General features: G+C 47.7%; 1 protein-coding gene across 6 annotated transcripts in view; it reads left to right on the top strand.

The window, feature by feature from the left end:
• Positions 1–16,338, top strand: part of SUSD6 (sushi domain containing 6) — a 130,642-nt gene that overhangs the window by 71,203 nt on the left and 43,101 nt on the right. For 2 of the 6 annotated variants that reach the window (XM_060004338.1, XM_060004333.1), the window contains exon 2: positions 8,684–8,888. In XM_060004338.1, coding sequence (XP_059860321.1) covers positions 8,768–8,888 — 121 coding nt within the window. In that variant the 5' untranslated portion in view covers positions 8,684–8,767. Of the gene's footprint in view, positions 1–1,955; positions 8,411–8,683; positions 8,889–16,338 lie in introns of those variants that run through there. The other 4 variants (XM_060004335.1, XM_060004336.1, XM_060004337.1 and 1 more) reach the window with 4 other exon arrangements.

Below are 16,338 nucleotides of genomic sequence, written 5' to 3'. Positions count from 1 at the left end.
AAAAAACAGAAAAACTGCCCCGGGAGCGCACTGAATCCGTGTGTGATCTTCAAGGTCCAGCTCAAAGCTTTCTCTGTCACCTCCCCCTACTCCCAACCAGAAGCCTTTGTTCTTATCTCCTCTGTGTTCTCATAGCACTTTTTAACATTAAAAGACAAAACAAAAACACAAACCCTTGTAACAGTTTCACAGTGTGATGTAGATAAACATGTAATTCCTCTCACATAGATTGAGAATTCCTTGAGAGTAAGAACTATGCCCCACTTCATCTCTGTGATCACCCAAGTCTTGCACTGAAGACAGCCAGTAAATATTTGCTGAATTGCAGTAGAGTCACTGCAAACACTGAGCCCTAAGAAATCAGATTTAGCAGATCAGCTTCCCAGACTTTATTTGCCAAGTGGGTATTGAAGCCTGCTCCACTCAGCTCTGATAGGAACCAAGAAGAGGGGTGTGATGACACATAGATGTATCTCTGGGTCTAGGAACCAATTACAGCCACTTCTGCCAAACATCTGTTTTGCTACCTGGCAAAACTTCAGGATTTATATACCCTTTTCCCCTCCTGTTTTATATCTGCTGCTACTTTGCCATCTTGTATTTCCTATACAAATTATGGGTTTGGGGTTTATCTTTTCTTCCCCTTCCTGAACAAATAAATGTTGAGCACTTTGGGGCACAGAAAGAGGCGGGAGTTGGTGCTCTGCAGGAATTTACTACCTGCAGTAAATGTAGCATACAACAGTTAAGTAACTGTGAGTGGGCCTTGGGGGAGGATATGACTGGTTCTCCCAGTCTTCCAGGCAGTGATGCTATGGGTTCAGAAGAGCCTTCCATGCTTGTGGGCTCAATTGAAGAGTTTTCCCAGAGGAGATGCAAATAAGCTTGACCTTGTATTTGGAAAAAAGAACAGGGAGTCCTTTGCAGTAGGAAAGCAAGAGGAGGAAAGACTTCTAGGCCCCTTTGATTCCATCTATCTGTAAAATAGGCATAGTGGCACCTATATAATGAGGTAATGAGTGTGTGTGTGTGTGTGTGTGTGTGTGTGTGTGTGTGTGTGTGTGTGTGTGTCAGACATGTAAGCTCTGTGCCCTTATCCTCTCCTGTAGCATATTCAGGCTAGAAAACCTCCTTGGGCCCTCTAGACACACATATCACTTCAGTATAGTCACATACATGATTATTTAATTTTGGGGGGGAATGTTAAGTTCCTTAAAAATATATATTTTCAGAACTTCATGGGAGAGACCTTTGGAGGTTCATTTGTTTAAGCTCTTGGCTCTTCTTTCATCTAAACTAACTGTGTTTCGAGCCTAGTCTGGGGGCATGTGTTTTCAGCCCAGCTGAAACAGTACCCTTCGGGGGTCTAGTGGGGGCTCAGTAACATCCTTTTACAGCAGGAAGGGGCCTTCAACAGCACTGATTTGAGGGCCCAGTGTTCCAGACATTGTCCTGATCCTTCACGTTGATCCCATTTCCACTTCACGACAGCCCAATAAGGTGGGTGTTATTTATCCAGTTTGTAGATGGGAACTGAAAATAACTTGCCCTAGGCCACCTAACTAATAATATCCAAGCAGACCAGAGATTCCGGCACAGCCTACCAGAATCTTTCCACGGATCCAGGCTCTCTGAGAGAGAAGTACTTGAATTGTTTCGTTTTACTGATGAGGAAACAGAGGCATCAAGAGGCGAACTGATTGGTTCTAGTTTAGCCCATCCGTCTAGAGGAGAAGTGGTTTCCTGCCTTCACTGTTGGAAATTTATGGCCTGAGCCAAGTGCCTGTGAGCAGGCACTCTGCCTTTTCTCTCCTTTTTTCTGTCCTGTCTTGAACCTGTCTTGTTTTGTTTTCTTGTGTCCTTCTCTCTTGCATTTTCTCTTTCTCTCTGGGCCCCTACAGCTCTGCAGTGATGTGTGTGTGTGTGTGTGTGTGTGTGTGTGTGTGTGTGTGTGTGTGTGTGTGTGTGTGTGTGTGTAGGCTGGGGTTTTTTGGTCAGATGTTTGTTATTTTTGGAAAGCACTTTAGGAACACTGTGTACGGATGGCCTATACAAATGTGCTGATGGATTGATTAAGCTCTAAATGGAAAAGTTGGAGTCTCCTGAGTTTGCTGCAGTGCAGAGGGAGATAGATTCTAGGATAGGTCTGGGGAGATGCAGGGGGAAAGGACTGCTCTGCGGAAAAAAGAGGATGGATTTAACATTTCTTCCTTCTAGTCAGAACTTTTGTTGACTTACGTTTTCAGGAGAAATACTTCTGGGCTTCTCCTTTTCCCTAGAAGACGTTCCAGATTCCTTAGAACTCAGAGGGCATTTGGGGATCATCCAGACCTACCCCGTGAGGACCAGGAAGAATGATTGACTTGCCTGAGGCCAATCTGCTGTTGGTTGGTGGAGCTGGGACTTAAGGGCTGTCTGCTGCACTCAGATCCAGGCTGCAGTCATCCTGCTGCTAGGTTCTAGAAAAGAGATGCTGGAGACTATTGAGGAGAAGGTTTAGTGTGTCTGCTGGTGTCCCTGCTGTCTGAAGCCTGAGCAGTAGTGTAGGGGAAAAGTGGGACAACAAGAGGATGTAGTGAGCAGTTCTGGGGAGTGAGACAAGAATACAAGGAATATTAAAGCAATTCAAAAAAGCCTCAAACACCTACCCTACCCTGGCTTCAGTGGTTTCTGAGAAAAGCTGAGGGTTATTTTTGTGATTTGTAGGAGGTAAATTTTTTTTTTTTAGGAATTTTATTTATTTACTTATTTATTTAATTTGGTTGCACCAGGTCTTAGTTGCGGCAGGCTCCTTAGTTGTGGCTCATGGGCTCCTTAGTTGCCGCGTGCATGTGAGATCTAGTTCCCTGACCAGGGATCAAGCCCAGGTGCCCTGCATTGGGAGCGTGGAGTCTTAACCACTGTGCCACCAGGGAAGTCCCTGTAGGAGGCAAATTTTGACAAGAGTTTGATGTTTGTGTCCTTTGGGCTTTGGAGCTGGAGATGAAAAGGAAATAGATAAAGGAACTTATGGCTGTCAAGGATCTCAAAGTCCGATAGACAACTTCGTGCCTATTGAAGGTACTCAGCTGCTGGTGGCACAAAAGAAAGGGGAAGATACAGAGGTTAGGAAGATTGGAAGGAGCCATTTATCCCCAGGGAGGAAAAAAGTAAACTGAAGACATCTAGAAGTAATACAGTTTTGTCATTTTGTGGGGGAGGAGTGGGAGGCACTAAGGTCTGATACACATTGAGATACCTTTTGCTGCTGTGGCCTAGGCATTTCAGGGCGAGTGGGAGTGAAGGGGGGGACACTGCAGGCAGAAAGGGAGAGGTAAGGGGGGGCCTCCCAGCACGTTATTCCCTTCTCTCGTCACACCCTCTGGGGAACTTTGGACTCCAGAGTTAGCGCTTCTTATCTTTACAGTCTAAAATGTAATGGTTAAGTTCTGTTCCAACTTCATGAACTGTTCTTTGTCTCCCCCCATCACATGGTAGTATTAATCAAAGGAACAGACTCTTATTCTAGATTCTCCCACCACCACCATCCCCTTTCCAGACTAGTCTGAGGCAAGAAAAGGATTTATGTTGGTTGTACCTGTCCAGTTCCCTCTTGTAACTAATGGAGAGATGGCCATGGTATAGGAAATAATCTGTCCTGAGGATTACATGTAAACGGAGGCTGAGCTCACAGAGATGTAGAGAAACTCACGTAGCCCCTGGGCGCCAAGCGTGGCTGAGTCAGGACCCTTTGCCTTCACAGAGGAGCGCTCGGTAGAGTGTGACATGACTGCGCCTCAGCAGGACTGTGACAGTCTCCACCCGCAGGGATAGGCCCCAGGGCAACCCAGACGCATGAGCTGCGGAGATCTGGGCCCTGCCCTGCGTGTCTAGGGGACTGGGCGCCCTGGCTGTTCCATGGCTCCCCACTCCCAGCCCCTCCCCCAGCTGCTGCTGCCTCCCTAAGCTATGAGCCATTTTTCAAGGTGACTCTAAGGATACATTTCACCTTAGGCAGGCTTTTTGGTTAATCTGGAAGCATCTGTGGCAACAACAAGTAAGCAAATTGCGTGAACTTCGAGCTCGTGTTACAGGTTCTCCTCAGCACCAGAAGCCTGCCATGCTTATCATCATCTTTTTTGTGAGCGGTTCCTCAGGTCACCCTCTGCTGTCTTGGCTTACAGGCTAAGACTGTAAATAGGAGGACCTGAGTCTTACTAGTTCACAGAGCAAGCAACCTTTTATATTTTGTCCCTTTTAAACCTCACTATAGACCGGTGAGGTATTCACTGGTGAGATAGTCAAAGCAAGCAACACCTCCATTTTACAGATGAGGAAACAGAGGCAGAGATGTGGGACGGTTCTTCCCCAAGTTCAGAGCTGTGGCTTAAGGGCAGTGTCCTTCCTCTTGGAGGGTCACTCTGGGCAGGAGACGAGTGTTCATGACATCACATTCAGCAGAGCAGTCACTCAGCTTTTGATGTTTTGGGTTCACAGAGGTGGGGAAAGGCCAGATCCTGACCTTAAGGGGCTGGCAGTCTAGCTCATGGGGGTCTCCCCTTGCTACAGGCTGTTGAGGCGGCAGTGTTGGTCCCAAGAAGGAAAGTCAGAAGGGTGAATGCAGACTTCCCATGACCCTGCCCCACCCCGTGTTTTGGAAGAGCTGGAGGAAGAGGTAGGTTATACAGAGAGAAGCGTGGATGCCCTGGAGAATTCTGTGATTGAGAGAGACCTTTGAGCTGCTTTTAGGTATGAAGACGGAAGCCAGAGGAGAGTGGTTTTAAACAATAAACAATAACTCCCCATTCCCCCCTCCCCTTAGCCCCTGACATCCACCATTTTACTTTATCTCTAAATTATAATTTTTTTAAATCAGGGGAAGTGGTCACTAACACACCAGCGGAATACTGAAGCAAAATGAATTCTTTTTTTTTTTTAACTACGTTTTCGTCTATGTGTTTCTCTAAGGGTAATAATGAATACTTAATTTGTTCTAAGTGTTCTTCTTTTCACTTGGTCTAAAGCCATGATTCAAGGGCAGGCTTTATTTTGTTTTTTAAAATTCTGTGTTCTAAGTGGATTCTTTCTGAAAATGATTAGATGTCGTGTGACCCTTTCTTCGTAGTAGCTGGGTTTTCCCATTTGGGGTGATATCCTGGGGCTGTGGGGATTCACTTTTCTCTGTATTATTGTATTATTTCTGAAGCACTGACCCTTGGCTCAGCCTAGCATGTAAACATTCCTTGACTCTCCTCTGTTCATCTTTTCTCTTTTCTTTGCAGAGCCCCTTTTTCCATCACCCCATTTGTTTTGCACTTGATCAGGTCTTAGGCTTCATGGTGGAATCGGTCCCTTGGCCCAGGTAACTGCTTAAACAGTAAGGGAGGAACCGGCTGTTTCTAGAAAACGAAACAGAACGTGGGCTCATTTGTGTGCATCTTCTCCCCAGTCCCATACTGGCTCCTCCCCCACAGTGTTCATGAGTTAGGCAGACATTTGCTGCCTGCCTGTCAGGTGCCAGGCCCTGTGCTGGCTTATGAAGATTCCAAGTTGAGTAATTCACAGTCCCTGCCTTCAAGGAACTTTTAGCCTAGTGAGGTGAGACAGATAAACAGATATAATAACTTGATAGAGGTACAGTCAGAGTAGGGTGCTCAGGGCACTTTGGGAGTAAGGAGGGGGTTAGTTCTACTGGAGGTGGGCGTGACATGTCAGAAGAGTTCCTCCAGGAGATGAGGCTTGTGCTGAGCCCTGAAACTTGACTGTATTCCTGGCAGAGAGAGCAATCAGGTTTATTGGAGTGTCAGTCAGTTTGTTGAGGGAGGAGACAGGTGGCTTACAGGAATGCCTTGCTACATTAATTTTATTCTGTATTTTATCTGTCTGAATAGGTAATGCATACACAAAGTACAACACTCAAGAAGATGAAAAGGGGATACGTACAGTGAAAAATGAGCTTCCTTCTCTGTTAACCACTAGATTCCCTCGCTGACAGCACTTGGTAGCTACCAGTTTCTTGCGCATCAATTCCAGAGAGAGACTTCCAGTGCATACAGGGGTGTGTGTGTGTATGTGTGTGTGTCCTTTAAAAATACATGCATACACACACATAGTTTTCTTCACATACTAATTTTGGAAGTCATTCCATATTAGTACAGACTGAACTGCCCAGTTCTTTTTAAACCACTGCGTGGTATTCTATTATGTGGGTGTATGACAACTTATTTAACTAGTAACCCTTCAGTCTTGTGCCAGTAAAAATAATGCACTGAATATCCTGCATATATATCATTGCACACGTGATTTCTCAGGACAGATGATAGAAGTAGAATTGATAGGTCAGAGAATGTGTGCATTTTGGGGACATATATTGTCACACAGTTCTCCAAAGAGCTCTATATTAATTATAAAATACGAAATGTAAGATTCTTTACCACTTGGTAAGCCCCCCACCACGCCAGTCCTCTAAAATCCTTGCCAGAGTGATCTTCCTAAATGAATTTGGTGTTGTAACTTCCCTGTTTATAATCCTCGTAAGCTTCACGTGGTCTTCAGGATAAAGTTTAAACTTAGCCCAGCCCCTGCCTCTAGCATCTGCCGGGAGTGCTGGGTTCCATTGCTCTGAGCCACTTGGACTTGGTGTCTCTGTTTCCTTTTCCAGTAGACACATCCTTTAGCAATCTGTTTAGCATCCCGTCCTGTGGGTAATCTTTCCTCATTCCTCCAGGCGGGCACGGAACACTACGCGTCACCCTGATCCAGCCTCATCCATTCACTGCAGAAGTATTTGTTGTGCACGTGCTGTGATGTGGCACGGGCAGGTGTCATCCTTGATGATCCATTGGTTCTTGCCTTGAGGGGATGATGACTGCCTGGTAGGGTTACCTGCTGTGGCTGCATGTACAAGGGCAGCACCAAGGACCCATTGCTGACTGGCTGGTGGCCCTGGGCATATCCTTTAACTTTTTGGACCTTGGTTTTGGCATCTGTCAAAAGAGGAGGTGAAGCCTGATGACCTCCAAGGTCCTCGACGCTCAGATCTTATTAATAATTACGATAGCAACAGCCGCTGGTGTTTACTGAGGACTTGCTAAGTGCCAGGCACTGTGTTGAGCACTTTGATCCTACTCCTTACATCAACCCTGTGAAGATGATGGTATCGTTACTGTCTCCATTTTACAGATGAGAAAACTGAGGCTAAGAGAGTAATTTGGCCACAAGGTCATAATAAAGGAAATAGATTTGAATTCTGGCATTCTGACTCTACCATTCTTAGCCACAAAACTGTTTACACATTCCACACATTTACGCATGGTTTTGTGTACTGTTTTGGGTCAGTCACAGACTCCACCCCTAGACCTCTCCATGAACCATCCCTGTTCTGCAGCCATAAAGGCTCAAGTTGGAATCTGGGTAAAAGCTGGGGACAGAGGACTGCTACAGTCCCAACTACTTGGGGGTAGTGGATAAAGACCCGGTGGCTAGCTCTGTTCTTGAGCCCCTGGCTCATTCTCATTGGAGACCCTCATAGCTGCTTTTCCTTTGGACTGAGACAATTCATACTGCTGTTTGAAGTAACTCTCTTCAGAAGGGGTGCATAGGCTTGAGTCAAGGCTTCATACATGGATTAAAGTCAGGCCTGGGTGTTATCCCTCAGGGGCATCCTTTATTAGGGTTGTAGATGGCAGCCTTCTTTATCTATTTACATAAAGCCTTGTTGGAGAAGGAGGTGTATATGGAATTTAAAAAGGAAGTGTAATATTATTTGGAATACCTGTTATAAACTAGGATAAATGAAATCCCATGGGTTAACTAAAATATAATAGGCCTATATCATAATGTATCATCAACCCTTCTGCTTCCCTGAAGGCAAATAGAAAAAAATCCTGAAAAGTCTTAATCCTTGCTTTTATTATTATTTTTTTAAGATACCGGTTCCTATTCTTCTTACGTCTTTGTCTGAGCTAGAGTGGATGGTGGGGTAATTAAGAGTTACAGCCCGTTCTCCGCTCAATCATTGTCAAGTGTAGCCAACAAATGTGGGCTCTGAGGTCACAGGTGTGTGGGGTGAGCCTTGATTAATTAGTCCGTTTTTGAGATTCGTGGCTGTGGAGTCAGAGCCAGGTCCTCAGGGGCTCATCCAGCCAAGCCCCGGGCCCTTGGCTCCCGCTGCTGCATTCCTTCTCTCTAGGCGGTGTATTTCTCCCTTTAAGACATGTGTTCTCTATTTTTTTTTCTTTTCTTTTCTTTTTTCTTTTCGGTTAGTTGAACTTGCTCTGAGTCCGGTGGCAAAGGCAAAGCCAGACTCTGGTGTAGCAGCTCTGAGTCAACAGCCATCTATCTCCTCCTCTTTGCTCGAGCCTCCGAGGCAGGCAGCAGGGCAGAGCCACAGCAGTTTCTGAAAGCTCTGCCGAGCCTGACAGATCTCCAGGTGAGCCGGCGCTTGTCTCCTTGTCCCGTCGCAAGGATCTGGCGCCCGGATGCTGACGCCAATGGCAGCTTGCTTCGGGCCTTGGCATTTCCCCGGGGAGGAGTTGGAAAGCCGCTTATGTGCTTGTCTCTTCTCCTGGCAGTAGGGATTCAGTTGCTAGAATTCTTTCAACTTTGTATGTGATTATGGCTTCCTTACCGTAAAGTGCCTATTGTAACTAACTTATGGCTAAAGTTTTCACTTATGTCCTTGTTTTTGGTTTGTTTTTTGTAGGTGAATCTACCCAGGGCTGACTTCAGTGTTCTTACTTCTGGCTTTTAAATTTTTTCTTTTTAAAATAACTTGGACGGATGAAAGATGTGCCATGGCAGGATAGCACCAAAGAGCACCTCATTGTTTGCCGCGGCCTCCGCGGGACATGGCGTGTTCCTCCTGCTGGTGATTCTTAGCACCCTCCTTGGAGACGGACTTGCCTCAGGTGAGCCCCAGCCTACCTCCTGTGTGTGGGAGGGAGAAGACTCAATACCATTGTTTCTCCTGAAGGCTGGGAGAAGGGATTCTTTGTGGAGCCGTTAGCAGGGGAGCAGAGAGTGGGGGCTTCTGTTCTGTTGGTACAGCAGGGAGCCAGCTGAGGGCGTGGGACTGGTGGCTGAGGTGCCTAGTGAGCCAGTGGGGGGCGGGGGTGTAGGAGCCTGCGGGGATGACGTGACCACTCCCCTCCCCTGGCTGTAGTCACGGGTGGGACGGAGGTGTAGGGTTCAGGGTGCAATGTGCAGGTACGGGTGCCGGCTTTGGAATCCACTGCCTGTTTTCAGAGCCCAGTCCTGCTACTTGCTGGCTCTGTGACCGAGAGCGAGTCTCTACTTCTGTAAGCCTCAGTTCCCTCACCTGTGCTAGATGGCAGAGTTGAGTAATTGACAGACCATGTGGCCCCCAAAGCCTAAAATATGTACGCTTTAAAATGTTTGACCCTTTATAGCAGAGGTTTGCCACCTTACCCCCAGCCCAGAACAGACAGTGCTCAGTAAGAATGCCTATGAATGGAGTTGCTGTCAGAGTAGGAAGGAAGGAAGGACTGACTGGTCAGAGCTAGGATGGACCTCAGAGGCTGTGCACTGGCCCAGGGCCTTAGGGCAGCTCACGGCAGTGCCTGGACCAGAACCTCGCCTAGTGCCTGGTGCGCTACCACCACCATCCTCTTCTAGGGCTCTGCTGGGGAAGCGGTCCTGGTATGTTACATGGCAGTATGAGGGCAGAGCATCTGCCTCCAGTGTCTGATGCCTTCAGCCTCTTTAGCTCCATTAAGCCATCCCCTGTACACCGCCACTCTCTCTTTTATGGGCTTCCCCCCTTCCTCCTCCCATTCCCCACCCCATTTTCCAGCTACCCACACCTTCCCAACTTTCCATTCAAGGTCTGAAATCAATTATCAGGGATCGATGCTTCCAGACTGGCTGAATAAAGGGATTATTATTTTCCAGTATGGAAAAATATATCTGTAGTGTGGGCTCAGACCAGGATGGGAAAGTTGGCTCTGTTGTTTTCTTTCCCTCCCCCATCTGCAAAGAATCCTTCCTCCCCTGCCACCCCACTCCCTCTGCCCAGTCTTTTTTACTCTCCATAAAACAAACGTACTGGCACAGAGCAGGGTGCAGGCAGGGGAAGGGGTTTCATCATTACTTCGATCCAGTGCACCAAGTTACGATGTTTTTCCCTCTCTCTGGAGTGGCTTCTGGGGGAAGGAGGTACCCACACCTTGGCCTGAGACCCAGAGCACACCTGTACGGCTGTGCCCGCCCTGAGCAGCGTGCCAAGCAAGCTTGCCAAGAAACCAAGGCTCTCAGATACTCTGAAGTCGAGGAAAGGCAATTCAGGTCAGGCAAGGTCTCCTCTTCCTTTTCCTGCATTTCTTACCTGCTCCTGTAGCTTCCCCTGAATACCCATTCCAGAGGCCTTTTTAAATGAGGCGCTCGTTACCCAGTGAGCTCTAGTAGATATGCTCGTGTGTCTCGGCACATTCGCGACGGTGAGAATCCCACGGGACAGAGGTCAGTGGGCACCCTCGGTGAGGCGTTGGCCTGCACAGTCTCTGGTCATAAGTCCCACAGGCGCCTCTAGTCCTGGCCATAATTGCTCAGGTTTAGAAAAAAGAATCACGTATGAAGAGGCACTTGAGAGTTCTGGGGTAAAGTTCTGGGAAAAGTTACATATGTCATGTTCAAAGTTCAGTTTTCCATCCTGGTTCCTCTTATCTGCAGCTGGAGATGTGGAGTTATAACAGAGAAGTGGTTACGGAGGCATTGGGTTCAGCTTGCCCCTTGGTCATGCCTGTAGCAGAGATGGAGAGAGTTACTGATAAAGTTCCCTTTTTCAGGGTGGCAAAAGGAAGCATATCTTACTCTTCACACTTGGTCACAGCCTGCAGGGGAAGACCAGATTTCAAAATAAGATCTGTGCTCGCGCTACCCAGCTTGCTTTTCTTGGACTAGGGAGGAATTAGGATCCCAACTGTGTAGCAGCCTCTCCCAGATCTCTCTCCTTAAGAGATCTTAAGGTCACAGATCTCTTTACCTGTGACCTTAAGAAAGTTGCTGTGTGTGTGGCCTGAGGTGAATCACTTGCCCTCTCTGTGTGCCCTGTAAAACAGAAGCAAGATGCTTAAGGATGTTAGGTTGGTGTTGTGTAATAAAAATGATTGGAAGGCCCTTGACACAAAAATGCTCAGCGTAATTCCTAAATAACAGCAGCAGAGACGGTGTTTGACCTCCTGTGGAGTCATGTTGGGCAAGAGACTTCCTGTGGATGACGTCCTCTGCTGTCTTTAAAAAACGAAACTGGAGATGCAGAGTCACTTTTTGGGTTGGGGATGAGGGGTTGGGAGGAGGTGTCAAACTTGACCAGTTGAGGAAGGATTGATTACTTCCGGAATCCCTTTTGCCTTCCATGTTTGCATAGTTTGATGGTCTCAACCTAGCTCATGTAAAAAGCTTTTAATTTCCATTCTCTCCCTGTTCTGAGCATATTTATTGAAAAAAAACTTAGTATTTTACTTGTTTCTGATTTTTTTTTTTTCCTTTAAGATGTTGCCACACACTCAGCGGCCATGTTAAACATCACACAAGCACCTAAGCAGGGAAGGCAGCCATTTGCATTTCCGTGTGGCAGAGGGAGAAAGCCAGGCACTTAGTGCTCACTGAAGATGGAAGATGTGGAGAGCTAGGCTCTCAGGGGATGATACGGCTTCAGCCGTTAGCACTGCGGTGGCAGAGAGAGATGTTGGCAGGTGGCCTGGCTCACCTCACGGTCTCTGAAGGGACCTGGAGTCAGAGGTAACATACACTGAACTGGGAAAAGCGAACAGGTAGGGAAACGATGCCTGTGAGCATCACTTGTGTGTCGGGCTCTGTGTCGTCACGTGTGAAGTTCTCAGAGTGCCTGTGAGCTACATGGTCATGTAACTGTTTGACAAGTGAGAAAACGAGGCAGAGTGAAGTTAGGTAACTTGGTCAGAGACACTGAGTCGTAGGTGGGGAAGCGGGCTTGGATTTGCGTGCAGTATGTCTGACTGTGTTGCCCGTGTTCTGCTGAGAACTGTACTACCTGTGCTGAGTGGCAGGCTTCTCTGAGACCTGTTTCTTGTGTTGCTCTGTTGGAGCACTCAGATCACCCTTCAGAGGGTAACTTTGACAGAGGAAGAGAGGCACCATCTGTTTTCTTCCCTGGATATAGGATGCAGGAGTCATCTCTGGGTTACCATATTTACCTCTGTGGTTGTTTCTGTTCTTATCTACAGTGGCCCTTGGTGGTTTGGGTCCTAGTTTAGGCACAAGGTTTGCCAAGGCAGTTCTATTCTTGGAAAGGAACAATAGGGACCACAGCGAATTGTTTGCTAAATGCGGCTGTAGTTCCCAAAACATCCGCAGAGCATCTTCCTGTCAGCTGCTGGCGTCGTGATGTAATCTCTCCATGGTGTAATTACCTGTGACTATAAAAAGACTGGGGATTGTGGTAGGAGGCTGGATGGGTCATTACAGAGCTTGCTGAACCCTGGCGTCATGAAAAGACATTGAGAAATTACCCTCTGCAGGCTGATTGTTGTGCCATGTTTAGACCATTGCCAACGCATGGTACGAGCTTTGCACTGTAACAAAAGAAGACAGGAGTCCACCAGACCAGACACCTCAGTGGCTCTCATCTGGGTGAAAGCCCTCATTAGACACAGATTCCACCTACCAAACAGAGGTGCCCCACTACCCTATCCTTAACTGCAAGCTTAGAGGTTATCCTTACCTGCCCAACTCTTTCCACAAAAGGGGGTCACAGGGTGCTTAAAAAGAACAAAAGAAAAGGGCTTCCCTGGTGGCGCAGTGGTTGAGAGTCCGCCTGCCGATGCAGGGGACACGGGCTCGTGCCCCGGTCCGGGAAGATCCCACATGCCGCGGAGCGGCTGGGCCCGTGAGCCATGGCCGCTGAGCCTGCGCGTCCGGAGCCTGTGCTCCGCAACGGGAGAGGCCACAACAGTGAGAGGCCCGCGTACCGCAAAAAAAAAAACAAAACAAAAAAAACCAACTAGGGTTAGTGCTCAGAGTCTTTAATTATTCTAGGTATGTTTTCAGATGAATCCTTTGACCACCTCTTACCCACTGGAGGTTCCTTTCTTCTGCGTCACCCCAGCAGCATGAGCCTGCGAGGATGTGAGCAGCCCTCCCATCCCAGGTGGCTGGTACTGGTGTAGCTGGCTGCCTGGACTGGGGCCAGATCAGGAGTGACCTTGGCCCGCCTCGTGTTTAGGTCTGGGGCCCGGAGGGACAGCAGTGTTTAGAGACAACTTTGCCATGGTGTGGTGTGACTGAGGGGGGCGCTGGCCGCTGGTTTCTCCCAGCCCTGTTCACCCAGTGCACCTTCAGCCAACCTGAAGCGTGAACTCTGAATTCACTGGAAGATGAGGGTGAACACTGCCTCTACGCCTAGCTGCCTGTATTACCTTGGATAATCTTCCAGACATCATTGTCGATGTTCCCTAGAACAGGGAAGACACTAGATAATCTTACTTATTAATACACTGTTGTGAGGATTAAATAAGATAGTATATATAAAGCACTTAGGACATTGACTGGCATACAAAGAAGTAATTCCTAGGTTTGAAGACCAGATTCTAGCACCAGTCGATACCAGTCTACACTTACGACACCAAAGCTGATTAGCTCGGGTTGGAAGGAGCTCCTTGTTTCTTCCGTGTGTCTTGGATTCTCTTGGATTCAGTTCAGTACATCCTGAGCAGAGTTAGACACGTACTGCATGAGTTCTTCATAGTTCACAGGTTCCTAATTCTCAAATGCCACATGTTGGCATCTCACGCATGAAGCCATGCAGAAAAGAGGGGCCGTGGCCCTTTGCGCTATTTGTGCTGAGGGGTCAGCTAGGACATCTCACAGCCAGCCCTTCCCTTCCGTGAGGCTGTCTTGTTGGCATCTCAGAGCTGGGATTCCTCAAAGCTACTATTTGTTAGGAACTTTCAGAGTTTTTTTGAAATCTTAAAAATCTGAGGATGCCAAGGGTCTGTTCTTTTAAAGAGGTATTTCATTTCATCAGCACTGTGATGTATGATGGAAGGATTACATTTGAAAGAATTCCTAAACACATCCGTGAGAATACAACATTAGAATTGAAAATTAAGAGCTCTCTTCTCGTCTCTCCATTTTGGTAGTCCTTTTGCCTCCTCCTACTTAGCTATATTTGACAGCATTTCTGCTTGTAAGAAGCCTTTTCCTTCCTAGATTCACTTGCTTCCCCAGAGACAAGGTTTTCCCCTTGCTTAACTTCTTTAACTTGTTAGCTTTGCCAGTAGCCAAATCTTTTAAAAGTACAACTGTTTAATCATTCAAAATTCTGGGAAGTAGTGCAGGGAACACAAACAGATCCTCATCAAGGTTTATTCTTTGCAAAGCGTTTTTTCTTTTCAAATTCACAAAAGTATTTTAGGTGTTTCGACCAAGGAGGGGAAATGTGTTTCAGGAAGTTATGGCCAAGTACTCCCTCAGGATTATAAAATAATTCTGCTCTAGCCTTTGTTATTCTGAGTAACTAGTGACACTTCATGAAATACAATGGGCCCGACGATCAGTTCTTCACGTGCAGTAGACACATGTCTCCCTGGGAGAGGGCGGGACCTGTGTGTTTATTGTCACTGGCTGGAGTACTGACAGCTCAGCCTTGTTGACTCTGGCAATGGTGGGAGGCACAAGAGAATGTCGCTGGGATTGTCACACACCAGACAAGGACTGAGTGGGCGTGGGGAGTCACCTGTCAGTATTTGCCGAGCACTGATCTTGGCACAGCAAGGTACGGGGGCCGACCGGAGAGAAGCCTTGGATGTTTCTGCTTCCCAGTTGGTCTCATTACTTTGGAGGCCAGATTGCAGAGGACCCAGGGGTGTCTTGAGTCAGTGCAGCCCCACTCGGGCTCCTGAAAACCATGCACGGTCGCCCCGAATTGCTAATTAATGGTCCAGGAAGTTAGGTGGTGACATCAGTAGGTTGTGTGGCCCTCTGCTTTCTACCTGTCACACAGTAGACCCCGTCAGTCTCTGATCTTTGAGTCTTCTGTACACGAGCCACTTGATCTTAGTTCGTGTTCTTTGTTCTTGGTTTTGCAAGTGTTTGCATAGAAGCTCGTTGAGGGCAGAGCCAGTCCTTTGTACTTTGTTATAACCAGGCCAGTGATCATCCCAGAGGGGGGTCACTCCTGGCAGGATTGTGCAGGATCATGGCCTGTCCTGTGCGTGAGGATAAGCAGGACGAGTCCGCGGCCCTGCGAGCGGCAGCAGCCTGATCTGTGGTTCCCCGTGAGATTCTGTCCACAACCTTCTTGGGAGTGGAGGAGGATGTGAAAGTGTCTTCATGCCTCAGGGGATGCAGGTGGTGGGGCTCTTCTGAGAGGAAGGGAGTGGGACTGGGCCGGCTGCCCAGAAGAGTTTATCACAGAGTGCGCCGACTTTCAGCCCGAGTGAGGATCTTTGAACCCAGCGTGGGTCCCTTTAGGTGATGAAGAGGGAGGAAAGGAAGGCTTTCATTACCTACGGGGAATGAAGTCATGTGGAAGAATGCATGTGAGAACTGTGCTGGCTCTAAAAATGTACTGGCATTGGAGGGGGGGGAAAGTCAGCTTGCATGGGTGTGGCTTCCCTTCCCCACCCACAGCTCCCTCTACCTCTGTCCCTAAAGTCAAGGCTAAGGGGACTCCTCATTCCCCTTCCCTGAACACTAGCACAGTCAAGCCTATCCTCACGCTGTTCTTTGAGTGGCTAGATTCCTGTGGCTGGAATCCCAGCCTCCCCTCCCTCCTGTACTTCACTTCATCCTTTAAGATCAAATTCAAAGTTACCTCCTCTGAGACACCACCCATCCCCTTACCACTAGAATTAATAGGGTCTGCAGGAAGGAGAGTAGGCTATGTGTGTATTTGCTGAATGGAATTCTCAGGAGCTCTTTGGTCTCAGTCCTTTCTCTTGGGAGGATGTCAGAGAGTTTTTCCTATGAACGGGATTCCAACTCCTAGAATCTTAACTGTTTTTGATTATTTGAAGGGATTGGGCAGCTCGTTAAGACTTCAGCTTTGGGGAACCTGAACTCTTAGTTCTGCAGATCATGACACACAAGCCCTATATGGACTTGTTCCAAACCCTAATGACCAGGGTTGCTCTGGGACAGATTGGGTTTGGTGTTTTCATAAGCGGCATCAGCTCGTTTAGCAAATGTGTGTTGATATAAGGCGGGCAGGGAGGACAGCAGGAGATGGGTAATGCCGTGAAGGGCTTCCTGGGGCCAAGTACTGGACTGGCTCTTGTTGGAAGTTATCACATCTAGTTGGTCCTCACAGTCAGCCTGTGCGAGGTGGGCGGTTGCAGCCAGGAACAGTACTTTATACCA

The sequence above is a fragment of the Delphinus delphis genome, chromosome 2 (genome assembly GCF_949987515.2).
Source record: "Delphinus delphis chromosome 2, mDelDel1.2, whole genome shotgun sequence".
In the NCBI taxonomy this organism is placed as follows: Eukaryota; Metazoa; Chordata; class Mammalia; order Artiodactyla; family Delphinidae; genus Delphinus; species Delphinus delphis.
Note: the sequence above shows the minus strand (reverse complement) of the source record. Positions and strands in the feature narration are given on the sequence as shown.